General features: G+C 41.8%; 1 protein-coding gene across 5 annotated transcripts; it reads left to right on the top strand.

The window, feature by feature from the left end:
• kdm3b (lysine (K)-specific demethylase 3B) lies at nucleotides 1-25709 on the top strand. Of its 5 annotated transcripts, none has more exons than XM_008420093.2 (25): nucleotides 1-511; nucleotides 7401-7565; nucleotides 10150-10263; nucleotides 10471-10576; nucleotides 13117-13241; nucleotides 14166-14225; nucleotides 14515-15210; nucleotides 15703-16891; nucleotides 16987-17203; nucleotides 17290-17504; nucleotides 17614-17766; nucleotides 17871-17978; nucleotides 18223-18350; nucleotides 18443-18740; nucleotides 18822-19075; nucleotides 19255-19527; nucleotides 19607-19790; nucleotides 19896-19986; nucleotides 20531-20661; nucleotides 20774-20893; nucleotides 21281-21304; nucleotides 23943-24082; nucleotides 24217-24393; nucleotides 24497-24631; nucleotides 24717-25709. In XM_008420093.2, the coding sequence occupies exons 1-25, from the start codon at nucleotides 302-304 to the stop codon at nucleotides 24795-24797; spliced, it is 5394 nt and encodes a 1797-aa protein (XP_008418315.1). In that variant the 5' UTR covers nucleotides 1-301; the 3' UTR covers nucleotides 24798-25709. The 5 variants fall into 5 exon arrangements, with proteins under 5 accessions (XP_008418315.1, XP_008418316.1, XP_017162650.1 ...); XM_008420094.2 differs by having other exon boundaries at nucleotides 18446-18740; XM_008420095.2 differs by having other exon boundaries at nucleotides 2-511; nucleotides 19607-19778.
• The last annotated feature ends 1520 nt before the right edge of the window (nucleotides 25710-27229 follow it).

Genomic DNA, 27229 nt, shown 5'->3' on the forward strand with positions numbered 1-27229 from the left:
ACCAGGAGGAGTGCGTTTGATTGTTGCAGGGCTCAATGGCGGACAGAGCAGGATAGTCGCGTTAACACCGAGGACAAAAACGTTTCGACTGGGAGATTTGCGGTCCGCCGCCGCCGCCGCGTATCCCCGGGAACATTGACCAAAACGAGCTCTGTTTTTCATTAGGGCGAACTACAAAGCAATCCCAACTGGTTTCTTCTCGCCTTTTTGTTACGTTAGCTTCCTTGAGTTCCCATCCCGAGCGGAGAAGTTCAACTGTTCATGGTGGCTTACTGAGGGCTGTTAGCTTTGTAAGCAAACCATGGGGGACTCTCTCGAATTGATCGGGAAGCGTCTTATTTTGCTACTCGACGACAGCAGGCCCGCCAATGGATCAGAGACCGAGCAACCTGCCTGGGCCCGGGACTGGCTCCGAGGAACGGTGCGGGCGGTGAGCGTCATCGGCCTGGCCGCTCCGGAGGGGAGCGAAGGAGGGGAGGCGACAACGACAAGCACGGCTGCCGGACTCACAGTCAGTATTTACATTCAACCGTTTCCGTATTGCGAAGCTAAATATCAGTCATTTTCTAAAATGCACCGTGTGCTAAGTGGTTCAATGTGTATTCCGCTTAGTGCAGCTTGTTTTTACCCACCAGAATCGGGAGATTTATCGTTACCTGCTGCATAAATTTAGATCTTAGCCCGCTGCGTGTTGCGGGCAGAGAGGCGAAGCTAAAATCGAGACCGGGGATTTTCTGGCCTTTGCTTTGTTCGATTTTCCTAGCTTCTGGATATCTAAGCTTCAAGCAATGTTATGTGTGACCTTGCAGCATTTACTGTTAAACACTTACGGTCCAGAGTTAAGAGAAGCGTCGAGCACATTGCAGTAAATCGCAGATAATTTCTGTGCAACCATTACAGGCGATCAATTCTGCCCGTCAGCTAATGTTAGTCCTCTTGGAGGCCAGAAGAAGTTCAAGCAGGGGCGAACCTGAAATCGCTCCCACCTTGTTTTTTGACCTAGATTATTTAGTATGACACGGCTTCACCGACTTACAACAATCTGAATGAACGACGCTGACATTTTGAAGCTGTGTTGATTCAACACTGCAGATGGAGCCAATGGAAGGTGGTGGGTTATAGACCAACATGACGGAGGGAAGTCAAACTATTGCTTATTCAGAATCATATAAACAATTGACGGCACTGCTCAAATAGTTTGTCTTTTAAAAGTGTAAGTTATTTTCTTCAAAAGTATATACAGGGACGAATGCTGTACCATGACATAGTTTTCTATCAACTTGCTGTACATCTTATGTGATGAACTGCCACTAAAGTTGTTGCCAAAGTTAGTAGTTGGACTAGATGGGGAAGCCACGTTTTCTAAAAATTTATGTTAAATTCTTTTGAAAGAACATTAAAATGACTTTTTATTGACGACGGCTGAAATTTTGGAATCTACATCGAGAGCGAAGAAACATTACCTTTAAATAAGTTGCCTAATTTCTAAAATATTCACTTAGTTGTTGCCAATAAGGAAAATGTCAACGTTTAGTTGTCCCAATTAATATCAGGTAGTTGATGTGTAATTGTCCTTCTAGTCAGCCAAAGGTCATGTTTGCTGCTGCAGATGATATTTTCACCATGAAAAGCAACAACAAAAAGCGTTTAAACAAAAAATTATATTCAACTTGCAATTTTTCTCTCCCCGTCCCCCCAATTAAACATTCTAGTTAAATTCTGCGATTTAAGTACAAGTTCTTTGGAACTGTTGATTGAATCTGGACCTTATGTGTGCCAGTTTAGCAAGTGCTCCTGTGACAGATCACTACTGGCAAACATCGACAGACTATTTGGTTGAGTTACAAACATCAGCAATAAATCCTGGCTATGTTAATAACAGAAATAAAAGAAGCACGGTAACATTGTTCGTATGCATACGTTATTGTTAGAAATTTTGAAAACTGCAACCCAAAACAGCAGCTAAAAAGCTTGGGGTTTTTTTTGAAGTCACTGTGCAGAAAGAAGCATATTCACCTACCTAGTGATCGGAGAACAAACGGCAACTCGTTTCCACTAAGCGGTGCGGCATGTGTGGGTACGCTATTTTGTGGACTCTCGACTGGGCAGGTGGGCATAAACCCAAACACCTAACATGGCTTCTTACTAGTATTAAGGACAAAACTGTTGCAAGTAGAGTTGTGTTTCTGTCTCCTAATGATCGGACTGAGTTGAGTTGCGCCTGTCGCTCCACCCTAACCATACCGACGTCTGAAAGACATGCAACTGAAGGGGACCCAGGAATGCTGCGGTACGAGTCGGTTGCATGGACTACTTTTACAATGCAAACAAAAGTAGCGTACCGCGCCGAGCCGTACCGCTCAGAGGAAACCAAGCGTAACGTAACGCAACTTTGATTTTCTACGCCTTATGAAGACAAATTGGTAAATGTAAATTGAGTTAAACTATCAATGTGCAAAATTGCACATTAATCAGGGGTAAAAAAAAAAAAGTCACATTTCGTAAAAATGCTCAAGTGGTGATCGGAATCACAGTGATTTGAAATGTAATGTCTTTAAAAAAACAATGAACAACTAAATTATGTGTAATTTAAATTTTTTTTTTAAGTTGCGTACTGCTGCAGTTGGTAGCACTTTTGCCTTGCAGCGCAAAGATCATGGGTTCGAATCCCAGCCTAGGTACTTTCTGCAAGAAGTTTGCATGGTCTCCTGTGTGCATGCTTGGTTTCTCTCCTGGTACTCTGGCTTTCTCCCAGAATCCAAAAAACAGGACTGTCAGATTCATTTGTCTCTCTGAATTGTCCTTAGGGGTGAGTGTGTGTGCGCATGATTGGTTCTCCTGTGTGTCTCTATGCTGCCCTGCGACGAACTGGTGACATGTCCGGTGTGTACCTCGCCTCTCGCCTGATGATCTCTGGAGATGGGGCCTGGCCCCTCTGTGACCCTGCAAGAATAAGCGGTTGTGGCCAATGGATGGTTACTTATCTCCAAAATATAGTAAAATATTGACCTGCCAGGAGAAATAAACTGATTTGCAACGGTTAAGTCAGTAGGTATGAAAAGCTTTGCTTAGAGCAGGGGTGCCCAAAGTCGGTCCTCGAGGGCCGGCATCCTGCATGTTTTAGTTCTCTCCCTGGTTTTACACACCTGGATCAAATGATGGCTCATTAGAGGCCTAAGATGAACATAGACTTGCTGAGGAGGTTGTTACAACCACCAGGGAGAGAACTAAAGCATGCAGGATGCCGGCCCTCGAGCACCGACTTTGGGCACCCCTGGTTTAGAGCTACAGTATGGAAGTAGGTAGGGAATACGAAATGGGTTTAAATATTGGCAAAGAAGCCAACCAATACCGAACCAGGTGACATTAAGGATCAAGATTTAGGAAATTCACCACAATATTGAAATAAGTTCAAGCTACAAACATGTTTTTATTATCTTTTGCTTGTTTCTGTGATTTAAATTCATTTTTCAACATCTTAATTTGTGAGTTAAATGACATTTTGATCTAGTTTTGTGTCTCCTCTGCAAAGCCTTCTGCTGCGTGTTTTTAATTGATGAATAAATGAATAAAATTAACCCATGAGTTGTAAGGCAAAAATGCAAAAGTCAGCTTTTACTTAACCTCGACCTATTTATGACTGAGATTTGTTCGAATTGCATTGATTTAGCTTTTCTTTTCACCATTAAATCATTTTTAACTCACAAGCTAGTTACTGTATGTGTTTTCAAAGTACCAAAGTGGGAAGGTGATTTTTTTTTAATCTGTTTTCCACTGTCCTTGTGGCATGTGTACTGATGTAAATCGATACAGAAATGTTATACTGACTCATAAATTTGACAGTAATTCCATATCCAAACCCATAATGTAGCAGCTGTAAGTTGTAGGGCCCGTCTTGAATGTTGATCCCAGAGCCCTAATAACTCAGAGCTATTTTTAGTTGGATCCGGTACGACTTTAAATTTAGTCTTGGTAAAAGATCACAGTGCAGCGGGAGGTTCACCAGTCAGGCTTTTCTTGGCTGATACCAAAGATTTAAAGATTGCCATCGAGGTCTGACCTGCCAGCGTAATAAACCCAGAAAGGTGCATAGAGAATGTTTGTTGATGCGTTTTAATTCACCAGACTTGCTGGGAGTTCTTAGTTTTGATGCATGGATGGGGGGGAAATCTCACTTTTTAGCTTGCCAGTTTAACATGAAAACTCTGGTTTTGCTAGATTGAGTGGTGTAACTCTAAACCCAGCTATTTCTATCAAAGTGACTGTATGCAGATGTTAGCAATATAAGTAATGTGGGGGGGGATAACAAAATGAATTGCACACTGAAGTCTTGTAGAATATCTTTGTTGGACCATATTCAAATTTTGCATTGCCAGCTCTCAACTACAGTTTATTAACATCATGACCCAGAAACCCAACACCTCGGGTTAGTGTGGATATGCATGTGTCCTCCTAGCACTCAGAATAATATCAGAAAATCACCATTCTGAAAGTTCCAGTGTAGTTCGACTTGAGGCAGAGCTGACAGACATTAAGCATTTACAGTCTTAAATGTCTAGGAGAAATCTTCAAAGGCAAATTGGCACAAAATGGCTACAACCGAGACAATGCAGGGAATGTGCTTTTCATCAAAAGAAGTTGCATGTAGCATCGATTTTTATTACTTTTCATCCTTCTAGAGGACGGGCAAAAAGGAAAAAATAAAAAATTGTTCATCGTTCAGAGACGTCTGAGCCATCACAGATGTCTCTAACCACAAACATTATGTCTGTTAGAGAATCCATCTTTCGGCTTGCTGAGCCTAAACCACATTAGTGCAAAGTTCTCCATGCAAAGCAAAAACTCGCTGCAGGCAATATGACAGACAGGCAAAAAATCTATTTAACTTTGTGGAGAAATGACTGCTCCATTCCATCTGCATTATTTTATCATTTAGGTTTGCTTAATATGGAGGAGTATCTGTAGAACATGTCTAATCTTTATGAACTATATCCATTGTCTATTGCTGATTTTGACACATGGGCATAAGCTGACGAGTAGAAAATAAAAACACCCGTGAAATTTAGTAGATTTTATTTATTGTGCAGAATATTGTTGTAACTGTAGTCACAATGACCCTAGCCAAATCTAAAACAAGTGACAAACCCCCACCCCAAAAAACCATAAGGCGGTAAAAACTTCCTCCACTATAAAATTGGGAATTGTCCCATATTTTGGCTCTTTGAGGCAGATTCTTTCATCCTTGGTCTTGGAGTCACACCGCCCTGCATGTTTTAGATGTTTCCCTGCTTCAGCACACCTGATTTCAGTTGACGATTAATAGGCCTTTCCTGAACTGCAACCACCTGAATCACGTGTGTTAAAGCAGGGAAACGTCTAAAACCTGCAGGGCAGTGGTGCCTGGAGAACCGGGGTTGAGGAACACTACTTCGATGCATCTGTTGGTAACGGTATTAACACGAAAGCAGATTAGCAACGCCGTTCTCTTAACCGATCAGGTCAATATCTCGGTACATAAACAGACTTGATTCTCAGATTAAAATGCAGTCATTCTCAAAAATCAAGTTTTAGACGACGATCGGTCCGTATCAGCATGTCTTGCGTAATCAACAGACTTTGTGTTTCCTCTGGAATGCATATTGTGCGTTAGGAAGTAATTGTCTTTAAAAATGTTAATATTTTGGATTAAATTGCCATGGCAAACAGGAATGAACTCTGGGGATTACACAGTGTAATGGGATTTTTTACTAGAGAGCCTCCCTCAAAGCAAGTATTGAATGAATGTGTGTTGCTCTGTTTAACAGGGACAGAGAGCTCCATAAAGAATTCCCACGTTGGTAGTTTTTTTTTCTCTCTTCGGTTTGATGCCGTTTACTGGCAATTTGTTTTACACGGTTTGCGTGCAATTCTAACGAAGCATGCAGTTTCACCTGATCGGTTTGCATTTGACACCTTTTTAATAAGCAATAAAGAACTCTGTTAAAAACCGTCTGTGTTCAGTTAGAATGCTTTTTCGTATTTCAAGCAAATATTTGTTTTGACTTGATTTCAAATAACACAAAAAGTTTGGTATTGTCTCTGAACGAGAGTCCAGTAGCAGCTTCTGAATTTGCAGAACCCGATGAACTCCAGTGTCTGCGCACGTCCATATTTCTTCTAAAGTGTTGTAATCGGCTCTCGTTGACACAGTCGCGTGACAGAAATTGCGTCATTTGGTTTTCTTGCACCCACCGTCCCTTTCTCGACACCAGGCCCGGTTCAGACTGTTTCGACAGAGCTCTGTGGGAAGTGTCCTGTGATTGGCCAGACATTTATGCAGAAAGTACTAAGACAGCAATGTTGGTATTACTCTTCAACTAGTCTGCTTCCATTGTCCGTTTTTTGTGTCCGTAGATGACATGATGATAAATACTTGGATGAATGTTTAACGTGGTGAGGAATTGTTCATATTTGTACAATTCTTCACTGAATAACTACAAAGATTGTCAAATGGCTAAAAAAAAAAAACTCCTCAATTACAGTGTCAATGCCACAGAGGAAGCCGCCTGCAGAAAGGTGTGTTGCTGGAGGCTGGAGGTCATTCCCCAGATGGTCTGAGCTGCGTATGAAAGGTGTGCTCGAATTTGACTGTCCTGTGTCCAAATGTTGACTGTTGGGCTTCAGATGGAGAACGGGAGAGGCTTTGGGGTGAGAAGTTTGGTCAGCCAGGGGGTTCTCAGAGCAGAGCAGCCAGTTGATGTTAGGGTGCCTCCTGGACGCCGCAGTGGTGAGGTGTTACAAAAACATCCCACCAGGAGGAAACCCAGAGGAAGACCCAGGACTCACTTGGAGGGACTATGTTTCTCAACTGGCCAGGGAACGCATTGGGATTTCCCCGGAGGATCCGGCCTGAGAGACTGAGCAGAGGGAAGTCAGGGTCTCCCTGCTTAGGCTGCTCCCTCCGCTACCCAAACCCGAATAAGTGGAAATGGAAATACACTAAAACCAGAATTGAACTCACAGGAGAAATGTAGTGTATTGCTGGTCTTAATTTATGAGATATATTTCTATAATTGACAATTTGTTTCAACATTGACCAATTCGTGTAATATCTCGTATGTGTATGTGCGTTTGGGTGTCATTTATTTTACCATCAACCTGCTATGGGACTACAGTTGAAAATTAGCTCTTGTGACTAAATCTGGCATAATTACGTAACTGTTTATTAACTTATGTTTATTAATATGCACTGCCCCTTATTAAATAACTTAATGGTTTTTTTTATGTAATTATCTCTTCTTTTGCCCTCTTCTTTTTAAAAATCTCTGTGGAAATGTTCTTAAATTTGTCCTGGTTTTCTTCATAAGAAACTGAGCGTCAGTTCCTAATATTTGTTCGTCCTTCTTGTTCGCCAACCGCAGGTGTTTCTTGAATTCGAAAACGCATCGCAGCGATGTTCGTGGGTGCAGGTGTACGGCGACGGAGTGAAGGCCGTGTTGGTCGAAGACTCGGTCGTTTGGGTCAGCCCCAGTGACAGTACGAGGGTCAGCGCAGTTCCAGGACCGACGACGCCCTGGCCGGCTCTGGTGAGTGGACAGCTGTGCATTGTGATGTGATAATGTGACTGCTCAAGAACAGTGATAATGTTAGGCTTTAAAATGTAATAAAACAGACAATTCATGTGGCCTGTCTCCATGAAGGAGCAGAAGTTGTGCGCCTTTTGCAAGCAGCGTTAGCCACATATTGTGTAGCGCTTGCACATGGTCACAGCTTTATCTGCGGTAAATCATTGCTAGGTGGGGTTATTGAATAATGAATAACACTTGAGAGTGACGGCTAACTTATTTTACTACTGCATGTTGCAGATAGAAAAATCGCAGTACGTGTTCTGTGTCAGGTCACTTTCGCCACAAATTATTCAAATGGGGACTTGGTAAAGCGCTAAACAAGTGCAGTCCATTTGCCATATTAGTGTTGACCCGACTCTTTCTGACCAATGAATGAATGCTGTTGACGTGTCCTCTGGCTCTGAGCTGAAGTAAAAGTTTTCTTTGTTTCTTTGTCGGGCATATTCTGACCCAGTTGCAAACCAAGACAAAAGAACCAAATGCTTTCGTTTTGTTAATAGATTAACAAAAAGAAATCAGCTTTCTTGAAGAGTTGGACACACTTCTCGAGAAAGCGTGTCCAACTTTATTTTGAAGAAACTTGGACTTTTTTTTTTTTTAAGTTTAAAACAACTGACAAAATGTCTTCTCTGCTGTAACATTTTGATGTAATATACACACGTGGTGAGGCCGAGTAAATTTTGTGGTCTGTAATTATTTGCAACTAATTGAATTTTAAACAAAAGTTTTTTTTATATAGCACATTAATAACAACCTCAGCTGACCAAAGTCTTTCACAACAGTCACATTACAGATAAACGATAAAACAAAAAATAAAATTACGTTTTGTAAATATAATAAGACCATCATAAAATTGGCAGAAAATACTAAAATATATATGTATATATATGTATGTTGCCTTTTGCATCATATTTACAGGCATACTGGAAATGCACAAATGTAAAAAAGAAAAAAAAAAGTGATAATTGCATAAATCTTTTAACTTATTAAAATATGTAATTGAAATGAACAATCATCTAATTCTGTCGTTTTTGTTGCTTTTGTTAGAAGAGAATGAAGCTTTACATCGTTTTCCACCCGCTTCCATGGAGTTGGCGCTTGTAAAGACGACGCAAACTTTGCGACGTGGAACTCAAATTTTTAAGTGTTTTTATAGACATAAATGTTTGCTTCCATAAGTAGTGATCATTCTCGTTTTGGGCTTCAACATGACCTTGTAGACGAAATGCTCTCTCAAGTCTTATCAGCTGCTCTGGCAACAGGAGACGCCTTGTCCTGCATGTCTTATAGCCTCAGTTTCTCTTGGTTGCCTTTGTTGTTTCAACACAACGGAAGCATTCACTTGATAACAGGGCTGTTCATTTATAAATTCCAAGTTTTTCAGACTTTTGCAGAATACCCTCGGTACATTACTGAAAATAAAACAATTACAGTCTTTGCAAAGAAGGATATCTTTTATAGCCATCATAACTCAATCAGAGCAGTTTCACAACCTATTAAAACTTTGAAGGACGACAAGTTTGTAGTTTCAGTTAAAATGAGAAGAACTGCATCAGCCATAAAAATGTGCTTTTCTCACCTGAACTGCCACAATAGATGGTAATCGACTCTTACTTGTGCTGCTGCTCACCTCTCTTCAGACGGTTGAGTCACTTTGAAAATAAAACACATCATCCAATGTGATTCAAAACGATGAGCCACGTTTTGAATCACATTGGAAATCACTCTGGTAAAGCAAAGATGCAACACTATTTAAAAAAAATTTTTTTCCAAACGGCTAAATAGACGGACAAAACAGAAACGGAGTCTTGCGGTGCTTTCCTCAAACATGGACGATTTGGTGTGTAGCGTATGATGTAAACAAAAACATTTAGCGCTACCAAATCTAAACTCATGAAAAGTCCCGGTTTTGCCTCGGTTGGGCAAGGCTTTTGGATTTTGGTGTTGAGTTTAAAGTGAGAAAAACAAACACCGAATCTGGACTGTCGCTCTGGAATCTTAAGGAGACACAGGTTACACGTTATCCGCTGGGACCTTAATCGATGTGGTGTGCGTTTCTATGGAAGTAAAAACGTTTTTATGACAATAATTTAGATGGTCAAACAAACAGTGACAGTATTTTTAATAAACGAGTTTAGTTTCAGAGAGCAGTGCTGGAAAGCTAACGAATGGAGCGACTGAAGTGCAGCAGAAAATAGAAATAGAGGCTCTCTACTTCACGCCTCGCTATGAAGCAGAGAGCAGATGACTTTTATCTTTTTTTAAATCTACTTTCAAATCAGTGTTTTGTTTTTTTTTTAACCACCAAATATTACAATATCTATAGATTATAACCATTAATTGATAGGTCTGTAACCAGACTCGTCAGATTTTTACAGTTAAGTCAATTTCCATCTCATTTTTTTCCCCCAAACTTACGACATTTTTAAATAAAGGAAGGTGTTGGAAGTTGAAAGCATGTTTAAAATTCAGTTGATGTTGACCGTTTTCTGGTTTATGTTTGAGCAGGAAGATTTTCTAAGTGCTTCTTTCTCTCGTGCAGGCTTTCCGCTCGCTGGTGGACAGAGTGGGTTTAGGATCCCTGGTTCCTGTGGAGTATTTTGGTACAAAGAATTTTGAGTTTTTGCCAGATGACAAAGCTTTCCAGAGATTTGAGGTGAGCATGTATTGTATTTTGATCTGGAACTAACAGGTAGAAACAAGGGAGTTACATTAAACCTTTTTTTTTTTTCTTCAATTAATGGTTGATTACAAAATGTTGTTTTTCCAGTATGTACTAATATTAAAGCTGTGACTTGCTAATATAATCGGAGGATAAAATACGTTTTAAGTATTCCATAACTATGTTTGTGTGTTTGTGCAGGCTGATAAAGACATGAGACACCCCGTGTTGTTGGAGCAGCCGTCTCTGCTGTCTGCCTTCTCCAGCTGGCACACCGACTTTAAACTGCAGGAGATCTTCAGGAAGGGTAGGATTCAAACTCGCGCTCGATGTGGCCTCTGGGTTATTCCGTGTGAACAGTGGAGCGATAACGTTTGGGCACAAATAAAAAGGATTTGGCCCGGTTGTGATGCATTTATTATGGCGCCTTACAGGACCTTGTTTGGAGGGGCTGGTAATTATTCTCAATTTTCTAAATGTTGCTCCTCTTAAATTCTTTTGTGAAATGAGGAGCCGTTTTAATCTTCGGCAGTTTCCTCGGTATTTGTAAGTTTTCGCTAGCGTTGCTTATTGGTTTTGTTTCCAGAAAACAAAATAAGCAAAACCACTTTAAATTCCTTTTACTGGCAGGAAAAAAGTATTAAACACCATTCTGTCTGTGTGCTTAGCTTTTTCCATTAGTTAGCGCGTTATTAGGTTTATAAAAATGCTGGTTATGTTTGTCATTAGACGAAAGGCTCAGTGAAACACATTAGAGGTAATTTGCATATTGAGCTGTTAGTCTGAGCTGCACAAATCCTTTGAACGCTTGGAATGTCCTGCGTAGCAGAGAAAACCTTATTTATCGTCTAAAAGGCTCTTCGGCGTCTAGGCCTACACGTTTCATTGTTGGCAATTAAGGAAATATTTTTGACTACAGACTGAGGGTGAATGAAATGGGGAAAAAATACGATCACATCATTTTAAATTAAAAGCACCAATTTATGATAATTTATGTGCGTAAAAACTATATTTCCACTCGTTTTCTGTTTGAAAATCCCACATTTCCCAGACTCTGATTTCTAGGTTTGATAAAATTGTGGACTTTTGAGTGCAAACCATAGTTGGGTTTTATTGTATGCATGGTTCACAAATCATTAAACGAGCCAGTGCTTTGTTGGTTTAATGGATAGCAGGGAGGCTTGAGGGTTCTTTCATAGCTTCTTTGGCACCCGGACCGATTTAGTGTATCTATGTTTTAGAGTCTAGGACTAAAAAATCCTAAACTAAATACAGATTCTTCAAGGCACATCTGAGGTTCATTGTTGTTGAATTTAAATGCTTTCTATGGGATCTAAATGAAATCCAATTTAAAAAGTGTCAAAACCTTGTCCTACTTTTTTTAATCTTTAGATGAGTGGGTATTTATTGGTGAGCAGAGCATCAGCTAAAGTTATGAGGTGACAAATTGACCATAAAAGATGTCCTGTCTATATGAATTGGGGTGAAAAACATAATAAAAAAAGTTTTTATGTTGTTTTAGATTTTTATTTTGTGGATAATTTTATTGCAAAGTCTATAAATGATTTTTCTAAACATTTGTTTTCACATACGAAATTGGGCAAATGATTAAATGTAGAAATATTAATTAACAGCATAATGTAGTTAAGAACATTTCTGCAGGGATTTGTTCAATTTGGGCAACCTGTACACGATTGACTCTTTACACCAGATCTCAGACCTATGCTGTCACACCACATAAACCTGCCCAGAATGGAAAGGAAAATAAAACTGAGCATGCACAAGAGACAAGAGCAGCAATAGACACAATCTGCCTCACAAAAGATAAACCTTTTTCCTTTGACCTCCCTCATCTCCCCTCCTCAACAGTAAAATAAAAATAAAACATGCTCCATGACTGCAGCACTTTAATGGCATTACATAATTAATTTTGGAGATGATTCAGTGGCATTAAAAAAAAAAAAGTAAATGCATGTTCTACTACAACTCGGTCCACTAGCAGTTTGCTCATCAGCACATTTATAAAACTGCTGATTATTGGATAAAGTTGGGTCTCGTCTCGAATCGAAAGAAGCTAATGATTAACTCCCTACAAGACTAAATTCAGATTCTTGTAAATTATTGCACAGAAAGAAATGGTGTTTGTTCTCAGACCTGGCAGCTGGAAGGAGTAACAGATTCACACGAACTTCACTCGTGACGTATGTGAAACATGAGACAGAGGAAGTTCAACAAGCAGCAGTACGGCCAGGTGCTCCGACTTAATCGGTTCATTTCTTTGTCATTTCTATTTAAAGTTTTTTTGTTGTTTTTTTTCACAAAGCAGTACTTTTAAGATGTTATTTTTGCTTTAATAAAAGATTTTCTTTTGGGATTTGCTAAAAACGGTTGAGGTTGTCTTATCCATTTATTATTTTTCCGTGATGAAGACCAGCAATATTAGTGTCAATAGTTACTCTGAAGCCTTGCATGCGTTTAAATGAGTTTCTCTCCAACGCCTCGTGCAGAATGCAGAACCAGTCGGGCTACTTGTAAAAAAAAAAAAAAAAAAAAAAGTTGCCATTCCTGTTGAACACATTTGAGGAACACTAAAATGCTAGTGTTTCTCTGTCTTCAGCAGAAATTGGAAATTAATTCTCTTTCTGTTTCTTTTTTTTCTTTATTAATCACCGAACATTTAATCACACTGCAAAACTTGAGAATCGTGTGTTGGTTTCATAGAAACATATAAAGTAACTAAAAAAAAAAAAGGCAAAATGGCATGTGTAGGAGTTTTGTAGAGTAAAACTAACCTTCTCTCCTGAATTCACTGATGTTGTTTCATTTTTATCTCGTCGTTCTTGTCAGGCTCGTTCCCCATCCAAGGACGCAGGGTCCGCGTGTACCAGCCCGAGTTTGAAGATTGCTGGGCTTTTGGACACGTCTCGCAGCACGACCCCATCTCGCACGTTATGGAGATTACGCTGGATAAGGTAACACACTTTAACGCGTTCATGGTAAAACTGGTTTTAAATTCTTTGTAATTCAGGTTTTTTGTTGTCGTTTTAAATTTTAGCATGAAGGGACGTTCTGATTAAGATTTGTCAATGTCTTTTGGTCGTGTTCAGCAAGACTAAGTAGAAAAATACAATTTATTCATTTAAGCTGTTAAAACTGAAGTTATTCATAGCTTCAACAATCATTGCAACACAAAACGTTTTCTGTGTGCCATAGTTTGGATCTGCAGGATTGTTTGCTTGTTACACGATCCAGTTTTTTACTAAACTTAGTGAATCTCATTGATCTCTGCGAATCCTACAGAGGACATGAAAAATGGCGCTGAAATGAATCCAAATCATCAACCCTTCACCACCGTGCCTGACCGTTGTTTGAGGCGGTATGATGGTTGCTTTCTGTAAAAGTTTGCTTCAGATTATTGCAGTCTTGTCTGTTCAAAACATGTTGTTGCCTCGGTCCTGTTGTTTGTTCAAATGCGCCTTTGTAAACATTCAGAAGTGTTCTTTGATTGTTTTTCAGTCATTGTTTTTCCTTCTGTCATGAACTGAACCTTTTAACAAATAGGTTTGTCGTTGAGAGGTAAATCGCGTATAGAATAGTTTTTCCAAACTGATATTTATGAAAACCCGAAAATAATTATTACCTTTCAATCAAAACGGTAAGCACTGAAGCTGAAAAAAAAAAAAAAGATGCAAAATTCTTACAACTCAAACTTTCTGTTAAAGTATTTGTGTTTTGACATAAAGAATTGTCATAAGTGAGCCTTGTGTTTTAGGATATGTTTAGTTTTAAGCCTTTGAGTTCTTGTAAGGACTCTTGTGAACAAGCCTGACTCCAGCCAGACTGTCTACTGGGGGTTAATTTGCGAAAAGATCTCACACTGTTTTCTTCCCCTGCAGGGAAAAGAGAAGCAGATGGTAGATCCTCGTGTGATACATGTCATGCTAGCAGAAGAGGAGGTAAGTTTGTCATTAGTGTTATTGGGAATGGAGTGCTGCCACTGACATACTGGTTATTTTTTTGCATAAAGTTTTAAACTTGTGTTTTGCATGTTTTTTTTTTTAAGAGAATTTTTATTTATTTATTTGCTTCTTGTGTCTGTTCAAAAATTTGAGCAACATCTTTCTCTTAATGCTCTATTTTTGTTTTACTTTGTGTATGTGGCCAAAAATACCCACATCGTGATTGGTTTACTGAATCCAGTATTGCCAGGTGAAGAACTAAATTTCCCCGTTGTGTCCCTCTCAGCCTGGTAACAATGGCCAACGAAGGAAGGACAGCGAAGCACTGAAGGGAGACGGACGCAGACGCAGGACTGCCTCAGAGGACGGAGACGACTTGAACTTGAAACGGTTTAAAGGAGCGGGAAACTCTGAAGCAGGTACTCAAAACTGCGGGGACTCCAGCAAAGCTCCGGAGGAAGGCGTTGGGATCTGGGCCGGAGACTCTGAAAGAGTCAGCAGCTCCACCAAAAACGGAAACCCCTCAGAGGGAACCTCTTCTCCAGGAAGCGGGTCCTCTCCCAACACAAACTCCTCGGTTCACTTGGACCACCCGAATGCTCCTTCGCCTCTGTATCCAGCCCTCGTCAAAGAAAACGGGCGCCTGTTCTCTCCGCAGGGAGCAGCGGACTCGACCAGCAGCATTTCTCACCCGCCCAACCCTCCCCCTCTCAAGCCGGCCCCTTCCCCTTTCTCTACCACATCTTTTCCCTCACTGGGGCAAATGCCAGTCCTGGTCCATGGTGCTCCAGCCCCAAAGGCTTCTCCGTCCCCCCAGCTGGACCGAGAGGATGCCCCCCAGTTGGCTTTCTCTAAAACAGCTGCTCTCGTCTCCCCGGGGCCCGTCACCATTTCTTGGGCGCAGGACAGCAGACCCAGCGTTTCTCTGTCTTCGTCGATGGGGTTCAGTTCTAAAGCTCCCACCTGGGGAGGCCAGGCAGAGGTAAGCGGCTCCATGAGGTTAATGCTGGCTGTACGGTTGCACTACCCTGGAAAAGCATTCATTTGCCTTAAACTTTACCGGTTTTAAGCGTGACCATGAAGTTCAGGGTGTTTTATTTGGCTTTTATGAGGAATACCAACACAACCTAACATATATGTGATTAGAGTCACTGTGTTGTCATGACGCTGCCACCACCATGTGTCATTTTGGTGGTGCTGACACCGGGACAGGATTGTGGTTATGCTTCACTCTTTCCATTTTGAAATGATGAAGAACATTAATTCATGAAATGATCAAGGGCTGTAAAGATACAAAAAGGAAATAATCAGAACAATATTGGTTATTTCTAATCAATCAATATAACTGTTGCAGTTTTTAAGCAACAGTATCCTGATGTGAGTAAAGATTCAAGGGACATGAATGCTTCAAGGAACTGCAGACGTTGTAATTACAATATTAATATTAATTCGTGTTTTTATTTTTTACTCCCAGGGTTCTAAAACAACACCTAGTTTCCGTTTGTCTCAGGCGACCCCGCCGGCTCCGGTGTTTGGAGATGTTGCTTCCCAAACCAACGGCGCTCCCACCACCACCACCACAGCTTCCCACGACACCACCAAGCCTTTCGGCTTCGGCTTCAGTGGAGCCAAGAGCGAGACCCAACCTCCGCAGGACCAGAACCTCTTTTTTCAGTGCATGACCCAGAATTCTGGCACCAGCTCCATTCTGACAGCTGGTCAAACTCAAACCAAGGACACTAATTACTTTACTGCTGTGTCTGAGAGTCTGAGTAAAGAGCCGGCGGCTCTTTTCAGGCCTGCAGCCTCTACTGAAGGGCTGAAGAAGCCTGAGCAGCCCAAAGTGCCTGAGGCCCATCCTCTGGGAAATGGTGCTTTCAATATACCATCAGCCTTCCAGGGCACATCTGCAGGTTCACGGGGCCCTGGCCTGACGATTGGTGGTCTTGGGATGGCCTCTGGAGCCCAAAGTGCTATTAAGAACAACAACAATAATAACGGAACTGCTGAAGGGAGTTTAGGGCTACAGTCCAGTTTTAACTCCTCAGATATCCACCAGAACATTTTTCTGCAGGCCTCTAAAGAGTCTACTAATCCTTTCCTGGCTTATGGAGATAAAACCTCCCCATCACCTTTTGTTGGCCTCTCTGGGACTGAGCCACAAACTCTGGGTGTCTCTATGGACAGTAAGCCTAACCTTTTCACTATGGCGGAGCCGCCCAAAGGCATTCTGTCGTCCGGCTTCACAGCGCCATCAGCCGCGGCTACGGTCAGCTCTTCCACCACACCGACGCCACCTCAGACTGTGCAGAGCGAGATGGCCATGACAAAGAAGGACCAAGAAGTCGTCGAGATGCCGACCTCTACGTCTGGCTGCCTGATGATGGGAAGTAGCAGCTCTGGAGAAATGAAGGAAGCGGCTCTTTTGTTCGACCAGAGTCAGCCACAGAAGTTTAGCCTCGAAGATCGAAGCCAGTCATCCAAGCGCGACTCCGACTCCAGCACCAACAGCGACCTGTCAGACCTCAGCGAGAACGAGGAGGGCCTGGAGAAAGATCAGATCCCCCCGGGGCTTGCTCTTCCTGCTAAGGATGGATCCATCCAGCAAAAATCTAAAGTCCAGGTGGCTCCCAAGAGCCGTCCGCGTAACAAGTCTTTTAAAGGTGCCATCTCATTAATTTTTTTTTTTTTTGCAGACCTTACGTTCTTATCGGAAGCTACGTTGGCGATGGAGTTAACGCTGCGCTGTATTTTCCAGTGGGCCAGTCTGTGCTGAAAGACCAGAGCAAAGTGCGCCGTCTGAAGCAGTCAGGTGAGTCCTTCCTCCAGGACGGCTCCTGCATCAGCGTGGCTCCTCACTTGCACAAGTGCCGCGAGTGTCGCCTGGAACGCTATCGGAAGTACCGAACCACGGAGGACGACAGCGAGGATGAAGACGACCCGAACGTGGCCTGCCGCTTCTTCCACTTCAGGAGGTGAGACCGAAGTGGTTTGATAGCAGCGCGACGTTTCCTCCGTCTTGTGACTACATTTTAATTTTGTTTTTCCTGCCGTCATCCAGGTTGGCTTTCACACGTAAAGGCATACTGCGCGTGGAAGGCTTCCTCAGTCCTCAGCAGAGCGATAACATGGCGATGGGTCTCTGGTTACCTGCACCGGCGGTCCAAGAAGGCCTCGACCTCGACACGTCCAAGTACATCCTGGCCAACGTGGGAGACCAGTTCTGCCAGTTGGTGATGTCTGAGAAGGAGGCCATGATGATGGTGGAACCTCACCGTGAGTCTGAAAGTCGTCTCGCACCTCATCTTGAGGTTTTGTCCTCCTGTTTGATTCGTCTGCGATCTTAAATAAATGTGTTTTTTTTTTTCCCCCCATGGCTTTTCAGAGAAAGTGGCGTGGAAACGTGCCGTGCGAGGCGTCCGAGAAATGTGCGACGTATGCGAGACGACCTTGTTCAACATCCACTGGGTCTGTCGCAAGTGCGGCTTTGGAGTGTGTCTGGACTGCTACCGGCTCCGCAGGAACAGGCCAAGAGAAGGTAGCTTATCAACTCGAGTTTTTGGGGAACAAACGTTATGTTCACTCGAGTTATTTTGTGCGATATTCTTGCCTTGCTTGACTTTTTGCGAACCCCCTTTTTAGATGTGGACGAAACCCCAGAGGACGAGGTTTTCTCTTGGTTAAAGTGTGCCAAAGGCCAACCTCACGAGCCTCAAAACCTCATGCCAACGCAAATTATACCAGGAACAGGTAAAACAAACAGCCTGCAACATGTCTATAGAAGACACATCATCCCAGTAGACCTGAGTATTTTATAGTAGGTTATTTTTAACATGTCAAAGGACAGTGAAGATAAAAGGTCAGTTTGCAAAAGTCATAAAGTGGTGTTTGAATGATCAGCATCCTCACACATTATAAAGGAATTGCGTAAATATCATGTCTTGTAGGAATGAAAGAGATGCAAGGACTAATTATTTTTGTCTTTCTGCTTCAGCTCTTTATAGTATAGGTGACATGGTGCATTCAGCAAGGGGCAAGTGGGGTATTAAAGCCAACTGCCCCTGTGCTAGCCGACATACAAAGTCACTAGTCCGCCCTACCGCCCCCAATGGGATTTCACAGGTATCCTGTGTTGCCTTCTCCTGCTGTTTGTATTGTTTTGTTTTATTCTGCAATTGTTTTAAATATTTCAACTTTTTTTGTTTTTGTTTTAGCAGTCTACGTCCAGCAGCGGAGGTGGCCTTACAGTTTTATCTGGTGCTGGCACTACTCCAAAACCAGAGGCAGAAACGTCAGTAATCAAAACGGAGAGCATGCAGACGGCAACACCTTCAGACAGCGGGGGTGGGGGAACTGTGGGTAGTACCAGTAACTCTGTTATTAGTACATCCACTCCCTGTATTGTCACACAGTCCTCTGCCAAGGACGCCCGTCCATCGGGAGAGGGCAACAGTTCTGCTCTGCACTGGCTGGCAGACCTGGCAACACAGAAAGCCAAGGATGACACCAAGGGTGCGTAGACAATGCAGAACCAGGAGTCGGGATAAAGAAATCCTTAAATCGGCTTCGGTTTTAACGACCCTCTTCTTCCAGAATCCGGCTCACTTCGCGCCATGATGAGTAGAGAAAGTCGGCCTCCCTTTGGGCTGGACTCGCTCAGTGCCCTCTCGAAGCCGCCTGCTTCCAGTCCGAAGCTCTTCAACAGCCTGTTGCTCGGGCCCAGCATGACCCAGTCCAAACCGGAGGGGTCGAGCCTCCGTGACCTGCTCAACTCTGGACCAGGAAAGCTGTCTCAGGGGCCTGGAGAGAGCAGTGTACCGTTCCCCTCTGTTTTTACCTCATCAAGTGTATGTCCAGGTTTTTGTTGTTTTTTCCTTGCGTGCAAAAATAATGCTTTTAATTTTAAACGCCACCTACAGGATTGCAAAATATCACTGCCACCTACTGGCGAATAATGTTTCGAATGTCCTGCCTTCATAAAAAGGCACATTTTTATAATTCTTTTTTTTTTTATTTGACGATGCAGAGCGACAAGACGAAGAGCAGCCTACCAAACATCCTGGATCACATCATCGCCTCTGTTGTAGAGACCAAGAAAGCAGAGGGCCGGCGCTCTGTGACCTCCGAAGGCGGCGAACTTGGAGTGCTGGGAGCCCGTAAAGACGGCGTAATGGGTCTTAGTGTTTTGGAACCACATACCTCACACTCTTGGCTCTGTGATGGGCGACTCCTCTGCCTGCAGGATCCTAGCAACAGCAACAACTGGAAGATCTTCAGAGAGTGCTGGAAGCAGGGACAGGTAAGAATCAGAGTATAAAATACCTGTTGGCGAAAGATGGGCTGACATGTCGTCTTGATATGTTTTGGTTCGTTCCCAGCCTGTGCTGGTGTCAGGAATACATAAACGGCTAAAATCCGAACTGTGGCGGCCCGAGGCGTTCAGCGAGGAGTTTGGTAACCAGGATGTAGACCTGGTCAACTGCAGAAACTGTGCCATCATTTCCGATGTAAAGGTGCGAGACTTCTGGGACGGCTTTGAGACGATCTCCAGTGAGTTCAAAAGTACAACTTGTTTTTCCTCACACTTCAGTTTAAAACTACCTTGCGGACAGGTAGAGCATGCAGTGGACGTTGTCTCAAGGTCTTTAATGTCTCCTCCGGGTGTAGAACGACTGCAGGACAACGACGGCAGGCCGATGGTGTTGAAACTAAAGGACTGGCCTCCAGGTGAAGACTTCAGAGACATGATGCCCACAAGGTGAGGAAACCAAACCTGTGTTGCTTTTTAGTTCCAGAAATTTTGGATATGTACAATTTTATTTTAAAAAAAATATATATATAGTTTTTCATCCTAAAATTTTTTTGGTAGTTGTTTTAGAATTTTGTTCATTTAAAAATTGCCATGCAAATTGACTTTTGGTAAGTAATTATTTCCAATTTATGGTGGCTGTAAAGTTTGGATTTGCTGCTGATGATTTTCATTGATTTTGATTTCCCTTTAATAGTTATGACCATTTTTAGCGTTTCTACTATGAGTGATTATTAATTACTTGTATTGGGTTCAGACAAGTTCTCACTATGATGCTTAACTTTGAAACTCATACTGAGAAAAACACTCTACCAATTTTGATACCACTGCAACATTTTTAAAGGTAGAGAGGTTTCTTTCTTGTGGATAGAAACTGGTACAATATAAATGTCACATTTATATTGCAAAACAGTAGACAATATAACAGCTAATACACGTTGCAGTAAAACAATTAACTTTGTAAGATATTCCACCTTTCTTTTTTTTTTTCCAGGTTTGATGATTTGATGGACAATCTTCCTTTGCCCGAGTACACAAAAAGAGACGGACGTCTAAACCTCGCTTCACGGTTGCCCAACTTTTTTGTGCGTCCTGACCTCGGACCAAAGATGTACAACGCCTATGGTAAAAACGACCGCCTGGCGACATTTCCTCTCTGTGCAGCATACGTTCCTTTTCACCTTCTTTCTTTCTTTCTTTCTTCCTTCCTTCCTTCAATCCCCCCCAATGTCTGCAGGCTTAATTTCGACCGAGGACAGGAAGGTCGGAACCACTAACCTCCATCTGGACGTGTCTGACGCCGTCAACGTCATGGTGTACGTCGGCATTCCTCATGGAGAAGAAAACCAGGAGCGAGGTCGGTAGATTTAAGGGGACTCTGTTTTTTTGTCCCTTTCCCCTGCCCACCCCCCCACACAGACACTCTCACTGCTTTAGTTACTAGACACCATAACCACAGCTGACCTACTAACTATTAAGAAAATGCTTGTTGCTTAAAAATATGTTGCAAACAGAATTGATTCTACAGTATGTCAAAGTACTTTTTTCCCTGCCAAATACACAAAATGGTATTTTATGTGTATTTGGAAAAAAAAAAAACTTTTCAGAAATTATAATGAAATCCACTGTTGAGGATATTTTAACATTTAGTGGTTCCAGGCTTGAATGTGCTCGGAAAGGACACTGGAGGCACCCTCCGGTGGGTCTCACTTATTTACATTGTGGTAAAATTTCTCCTTCACAGAGGCGGAAAACTCTGGATACCAAGGTCTGTAGACTTTCAGTTGTATCACTTGCGTAGCATGCCCTTCTTCTCAACTAACTCCCCCTTTTCACACCTGCGCTCCATCCTCCTGTATTGTTGTGCAGTAGGGGGCCAGAGCACCGGGATTCATCCCTCAGTTTGTATTGTTGCATGTCTGTAAATTTCTGTGTGATGCGCAACCTTCACTATGGCAAACGACAGCGGATTCTTTCCGAGCTTCTGGTTACGGTTGATGTTAGTTTTCAGGGTTGGGTTTCGACTCCCGTTCACGGCGAAACGAGTTAAGTGAACTGGTCTGGCTTCAGATGTTCTGTAGCTGCTGTGGTGGGATCGTTTTCTCTTCCTGTTTACTGTGGGTGTACAGGGCTCTGGTCCTTAGACTGGGAGAGTAGTATGAACGAAGGGGCATCTAGAGCTGGCATTCCTGTTTCCTTGCAACCTTCTTCACAGAAACAAAAACACCACACTCGCACACATCAAAAGATGGACTTTGGCTGTTGGCAGAAATAAAAGGTAGATCACTCTGTTTACAGATGGTCTGATGAAGTTTATTATGTGATAATTGATGAATCCGGACCCGTTACTCGCCACCTGCAGACTCCTGATACCTGATTTTTAATTTTTTTTCCCAAATCAGGTTGTGCAAGCCACAACACTCTTCAGTGTGGCCATTGTTACTCACTAATTTCAAATTAAATGTTTTGACTTCTTTCCAAAAAATACTGTTCAGTCAAAATGTCACGTTAACAGGCTGTAGCTTCATCTAGAAATCAAGAGTAGACCTGTGGATGTGAACGTTGTCAGTAAATGTGATTGTGTAGTCTGTAAATTGTCCTTTCTTTTTTTTTTTTTTTTTTTTTTGCCTTCGTGGTTCTCAACTGGTCTGGCCACAGAATACATGTGTATATATATGATAAATCTTGAAGACATATAGTCGTTTTAATCTTACTTCACAGACTAACCACTGGAGCGTTATGTGATGCCTTTATGTTACTCAATATTTGTTTTGTACAAATAGCATTTTTTGTGGCCAAGCAGAAAGTCTGTGCAGGCATCCATCGTGTTTCTCCTTCTTACCTCCTCATCTTCCTCCTCATGCTTCGCCTCTGCTGCTGTTAGTGTCGATGTTGACATCGAATCCCCTTACGAGTTTTCATTTCTGCTCGTAGACGGAGCACACAATGGCATTAAAAACACAAACAGTTAGGAGTGTCTCCTCGACATGGGAGCTCTGTAATACGTTTTTTAACATAAGGCAACATTTGTATTTGAAACTGAAATTATAGCACTGCAAGGCAGTAAGTGCAACAAAATGAAAATAAAATCACCAAAATTTGTTGTAGCTATGCCTGAAGTGGCACACATAATCTCCAGTCTGAACCATAGGAGGACTTTTTTTTTCTAGGTCATAGATCTCCTGAAACTCCTAATGGGATAACATTTGTTAAATTAAAGATTGCTATAAATGTTCCTCTTTTTAATGAAAGCACAAACATCTTTTGCTTAACTGTCACACTTCTAACAAAATCAGATGCTTAAGCTTCCACAGCAATTACACCTGCTTAAATTGTGTCATTTATTGTAACTGGTATCATTTATTTGTGGCTAAAAGAGAGTTGCTTTTATGCAAACAACCCACACAATGCTGCTCTAAACAGTATCTGGACAGACAAATACTGTCGGTCATGTGAAAAGACAAATTTGGGCCACTCAGCAACAGTCCCAGCTTTTCTGTCCTTCGGTTAGTAGAGGTGACTCTGACGTTGTCTCTGGTTCAGGAGTGAGTCGGAACAAGATGTGTATTTTGATGTACTGGTTGTTGGTGCTGTGAATCCAGCTGCAGCTCTCCCCTTGGTAAACTACAAGAAACTGAAGAATTGTTTCTGCTCAATAATCCCATCAAGGTTGCGTAATGTTGCCTCTGTGTCCCATCAATAATTTTTTTCCCCACTCAACTATCCATTAATGTGCTTGGATACTGAAAACAGGGAGTTTCTGAAACACTGACCGTCGGTGTCTTGTCCTCATTTCGGACGCTGTTAACATTCAACCAGTGATTGTGTTTGTTCAAACAGGGTCATAACATTTTTATATTAAAAACCTTCAGCGTTTTCTGAGGAATTGAACGTGGGGCTCACGTTTTCTGAAACCCACAATAAATAAAATGACTTGAAAGGAATGCTTATATATACCACACATAATAATAATAATAATAATAATAATAATCACTTTTTGAAATGAATTACTGGAAAAAACTAACACGATAATGTAATTTATTGAGAGGCCTCTGCTTAAACTCACTTGGCACTGCCTGAGAAATCCCACTGGGTCAGGAGGAACCAGTTGAGAACTACATCTCTGCACCATTCTTGTCCAAAAGTCCGACGAATGGATACCAGATACTTTTCTGAAAATAAATGTGGATTTCACCCTCTTAAACAGCTCAAGTTGCGATTGTTCCGACATGTAGAACTCGAGCCGTAGTTCAAGGAATCGCTAAGAACTAAAGCTAAAAACTCTTAATATTATAGAATCGGACAGAAAGAACTCGGATGTAAACATGTGTATGTAGAGATATTACTGATGGACGTTTGGCATTCTGTACGTCTGTTTGTCCCGTTTCCTCTCTTTGGTTCTTCAGAGGTCATGACCACCATCGAGGAGGGCGACGTGGACGACATGACGAAGAGACGGGTGCATGAGGGGAAAGAGAAACCCGGAGCTCTGTGGCACATCTACGCAGCCAAGGACGCTGAGAAGATCCGTGAATTACTCCGCAAGGTGAGCACCCACTGGTTCCTCAAGATACTCTATTGACTAAATGATCATAAATAAAGTAGATATCAAACACTTTAAAAAAAAAAAAGCTTAATAATATCTAATCGTTCTTTCTCTCTCTTTGCCCTGCGTCGCAGGTGGGAGAAGAGCAGGGTCAAGAGAACCCTCCAGACCACGACCCTATTCACGACCAGAGCTGGTACCTGGACCAGGGGCTCCGGCGCCGACTGTACGAGGAGTACGGCGTCCAGGGGTGGGCCATCGTGCAGTTCCTCGGCGACGCTGTGTTTATCCCCGCCGGAGCGCCACACCAGGTCAGACAACATGAGGTCTCAAGAGTTTTTTTTATAGCAGCAAACGGTTTGAGGCGTATCCCCTTCGGTAACGTAGCCGCTCTTCCTGCTGTGCTCCTATCAGGTACACAACCTGTACAGCTGTATCAAGGTGGCGGAGGACTTTGTGTCTCCTGAGCACGTGAGGCACTGCTTCAGACTGACGCAGGAGTTCAGACACCTTTCCACGACTCACACAAACCACGAAGACAAGCTACAGGTTGGTTTTACTCGTGTTTTGCGCACGTATTGCGGTGTTGATCATCCAGCATGTGACGCTTCCTTCTTTGACCCGTTTTCTTCAGGTGAAGAACATCATCTATCATGCAGTGAAGGATGCCGTCGGGACACTGAAGGCTCACGAACCTAAACTAGCTCGCCCTTAGTCCTCAATGCCACTCTACTACGTACACACACACACACACACACACAGCACACACCACATATCCACACATAAATGAAAACTACAGAGTACAAAGTACAGATTGTGTGTGTTGTTTTGGGGCAGTGAAGGTCTGAATTTTGGGGGGAAAGAACATTTCATTTAAGGGGGCGGGATCAGACAGGGTGGGGGCAAATCAGCGCTTTGATGAAGGAACTCCTTTGTCGCTGTTACACAGTACTCTTAAACTTGTCTAGTTGTTTTTCCGTTTGTTTTTTTTTGTTTGTTTTTTGTTTTTTTGATTAACATTGTATTTAAGGTCAGTGTGTTCTCTTGTTTTTGTTGTAAATGTAAAATGTTTGAGTAAGGGAGGGCAAAAAAGCTGACGTGCCTTCAGAGCAGCGGGTCAGCTACAATATGAGCAAATCACAAAATGTGAGTACTGGGGTAACGTTCTTATTTTGATGACATGCTTATGTTTTTCATTAGAAGCAAGGTTAACCAGTTTTTGTAGATTTTTTTCTTCTTTTTTTTTCTTTTTTTTTTTTTTAACATTTGATTATTTTTGCCGTCTGTGGCTGCAATGAATTTGAAAGCAGCCGATCAAGGGAAGCTGACCAAAGTTTTGTATTTTTAGTTTTCTTATTTCTCTCATTTAGAGTAAGAAATCTTCTTTTTTACGTAACAAGCTGATGATTAGATGAGCTTCGGAGACGGCAATTTTTTTTTTTATTTTATTTTTTTTTTTCTAATCCGTCTTTGTTCAGGAGGTTTGATGAACTACGGACTTCCAGCTATATTGTTCAAGAATCACAGTTGCAGCTGAACAGAACTACTGGCCATTAACATTGTATCAATATATATATTGATCTTAGCAGTTGGATTTTTTTTTTCACAATAAAATTTACAAAAATAACTTTTGTTTAATGCCTTTTCTGTATGTGGTCTTTTATTGTTTTGTAGCAAGTTGGTGAAGAGCCAGACATACAATCGCCTTGTATGTCTGGCTGTTCTTCTCTTACTGTGTTACTTATTCAGGGACACTGACTCAAGATCAGATAAACAGCAGCGATGGTAAATTGGAGATTAACCAATCATGATGGTGCATTTTGCTAACTATTCACAGGTCAATAGAAGTCCAATGCTTGAGCCAGGCTGGAAGCAGCTTCTTTGATTCCTGTTGGTTAAATGTTCTGGTCTAATTTTTAATGTCTCACAAGTCCCGCCTTTATGCAATGGATCCCTGCTTAACACATTGCCACACCAACTAATACTCCTGTCTGATAAGAACAGGAAACTGATGCTACAGTTCACACAGGCTCAACAGATAATAAAATCGTCTGTCCTAACGAGGGAAATTTCAGCTACAATGTTCAGATGGCAGCTTTCAAATTTGGCATAAACATGAAAGCAAGGACAACAATGGTCTCCATAGTAACCCAACAACTGCCTTAACGGCAGGTGTAAACCCTAAAAGTGGGGTCCGACCTCATACAAGCAAAGCGTACCTAATAAAGTGGCCTGTTTTAATGCGGCTTACGACATTAAATGGCAGCAATTCATAAAACTGACAGCGTGCAGAAAATGTATCTTTACAAAGTGTATTTTGAACGGAGTTATTGTGAAATTGACAAAGACAGTGGCTGAAGTAAAAGTTTAGTGAAAATAATTTATAATTCATACAAACAAAATAATATTGCCAATTTTACAATTTGGCAAAAACTTATTAGGTAGCAGAGTCATTCTTAAGAGATTCAGAGAAGCGCTGGACACATCTTGCACTTCTTATGAACTGGAAACCTCTTGGTGACACAGAAAGAAGAGGAACACCTACGACAATCTGGCAAAAAGACCTTCCAGGATGGAAAAGATGCCGGGTCACATCATCGGAAATTACCATGAGAAATATAAAGAGGCTTGGCGCCCACTGGACTGTGCAATGTAGGAGGAAATAAGTTGGACTGATCTATAAATAGAAGCTGAGTCTTCCTAAATAGTTACATTCACAAAAAAACCATTTAAACTGCAGAAATCCTCAGCAGAATCTAGCTACCTCTCTTTCAAGACATTAAGCTGTCAACCTGAAAATGAGCCTGCATAATTAATCTATAACCAAAGCAGGGCCAAGCAGAACATCTCTTCTGGCCTTTTTCCAACTAAAATAAGTCGCACTAAAATGTTTCTACTGTGAGCATTAATCTGATAGTTTGAGGCAATTTATTTGATACATGGTAGAAATTTTTTATATTGCAACTGGGGGAGGGAGCAACACCATATCATTATGGCATCACCATGGCAGCAGGAAGTTATAATAATAGTGTGCTTGGGAAATTATAACAGAAAAAACATTTATGTAATAAATCTATATATCTTTCACTTAACGAATTGAGTTAATGAAATAAATTCACTTTTTAATAAAAATCTAGTTTACTGAAT

This window comes from Poecilia reticulata, linkage group LG10, assembly GCF_000633615.1.
Source record: "Poecilia reticulata strain Guanapo linkage group LG10, Guppy_female_1.0+MT, whole genome shotgun sequence".
NCBI classification, from domain to species: domain Eukaryota; kingdom Metazoa; phylum Chordata; class Actinopteri; order Cyprinodontiformes; family Poeciliidae; genus Poecilia; species Poecilia reticulata.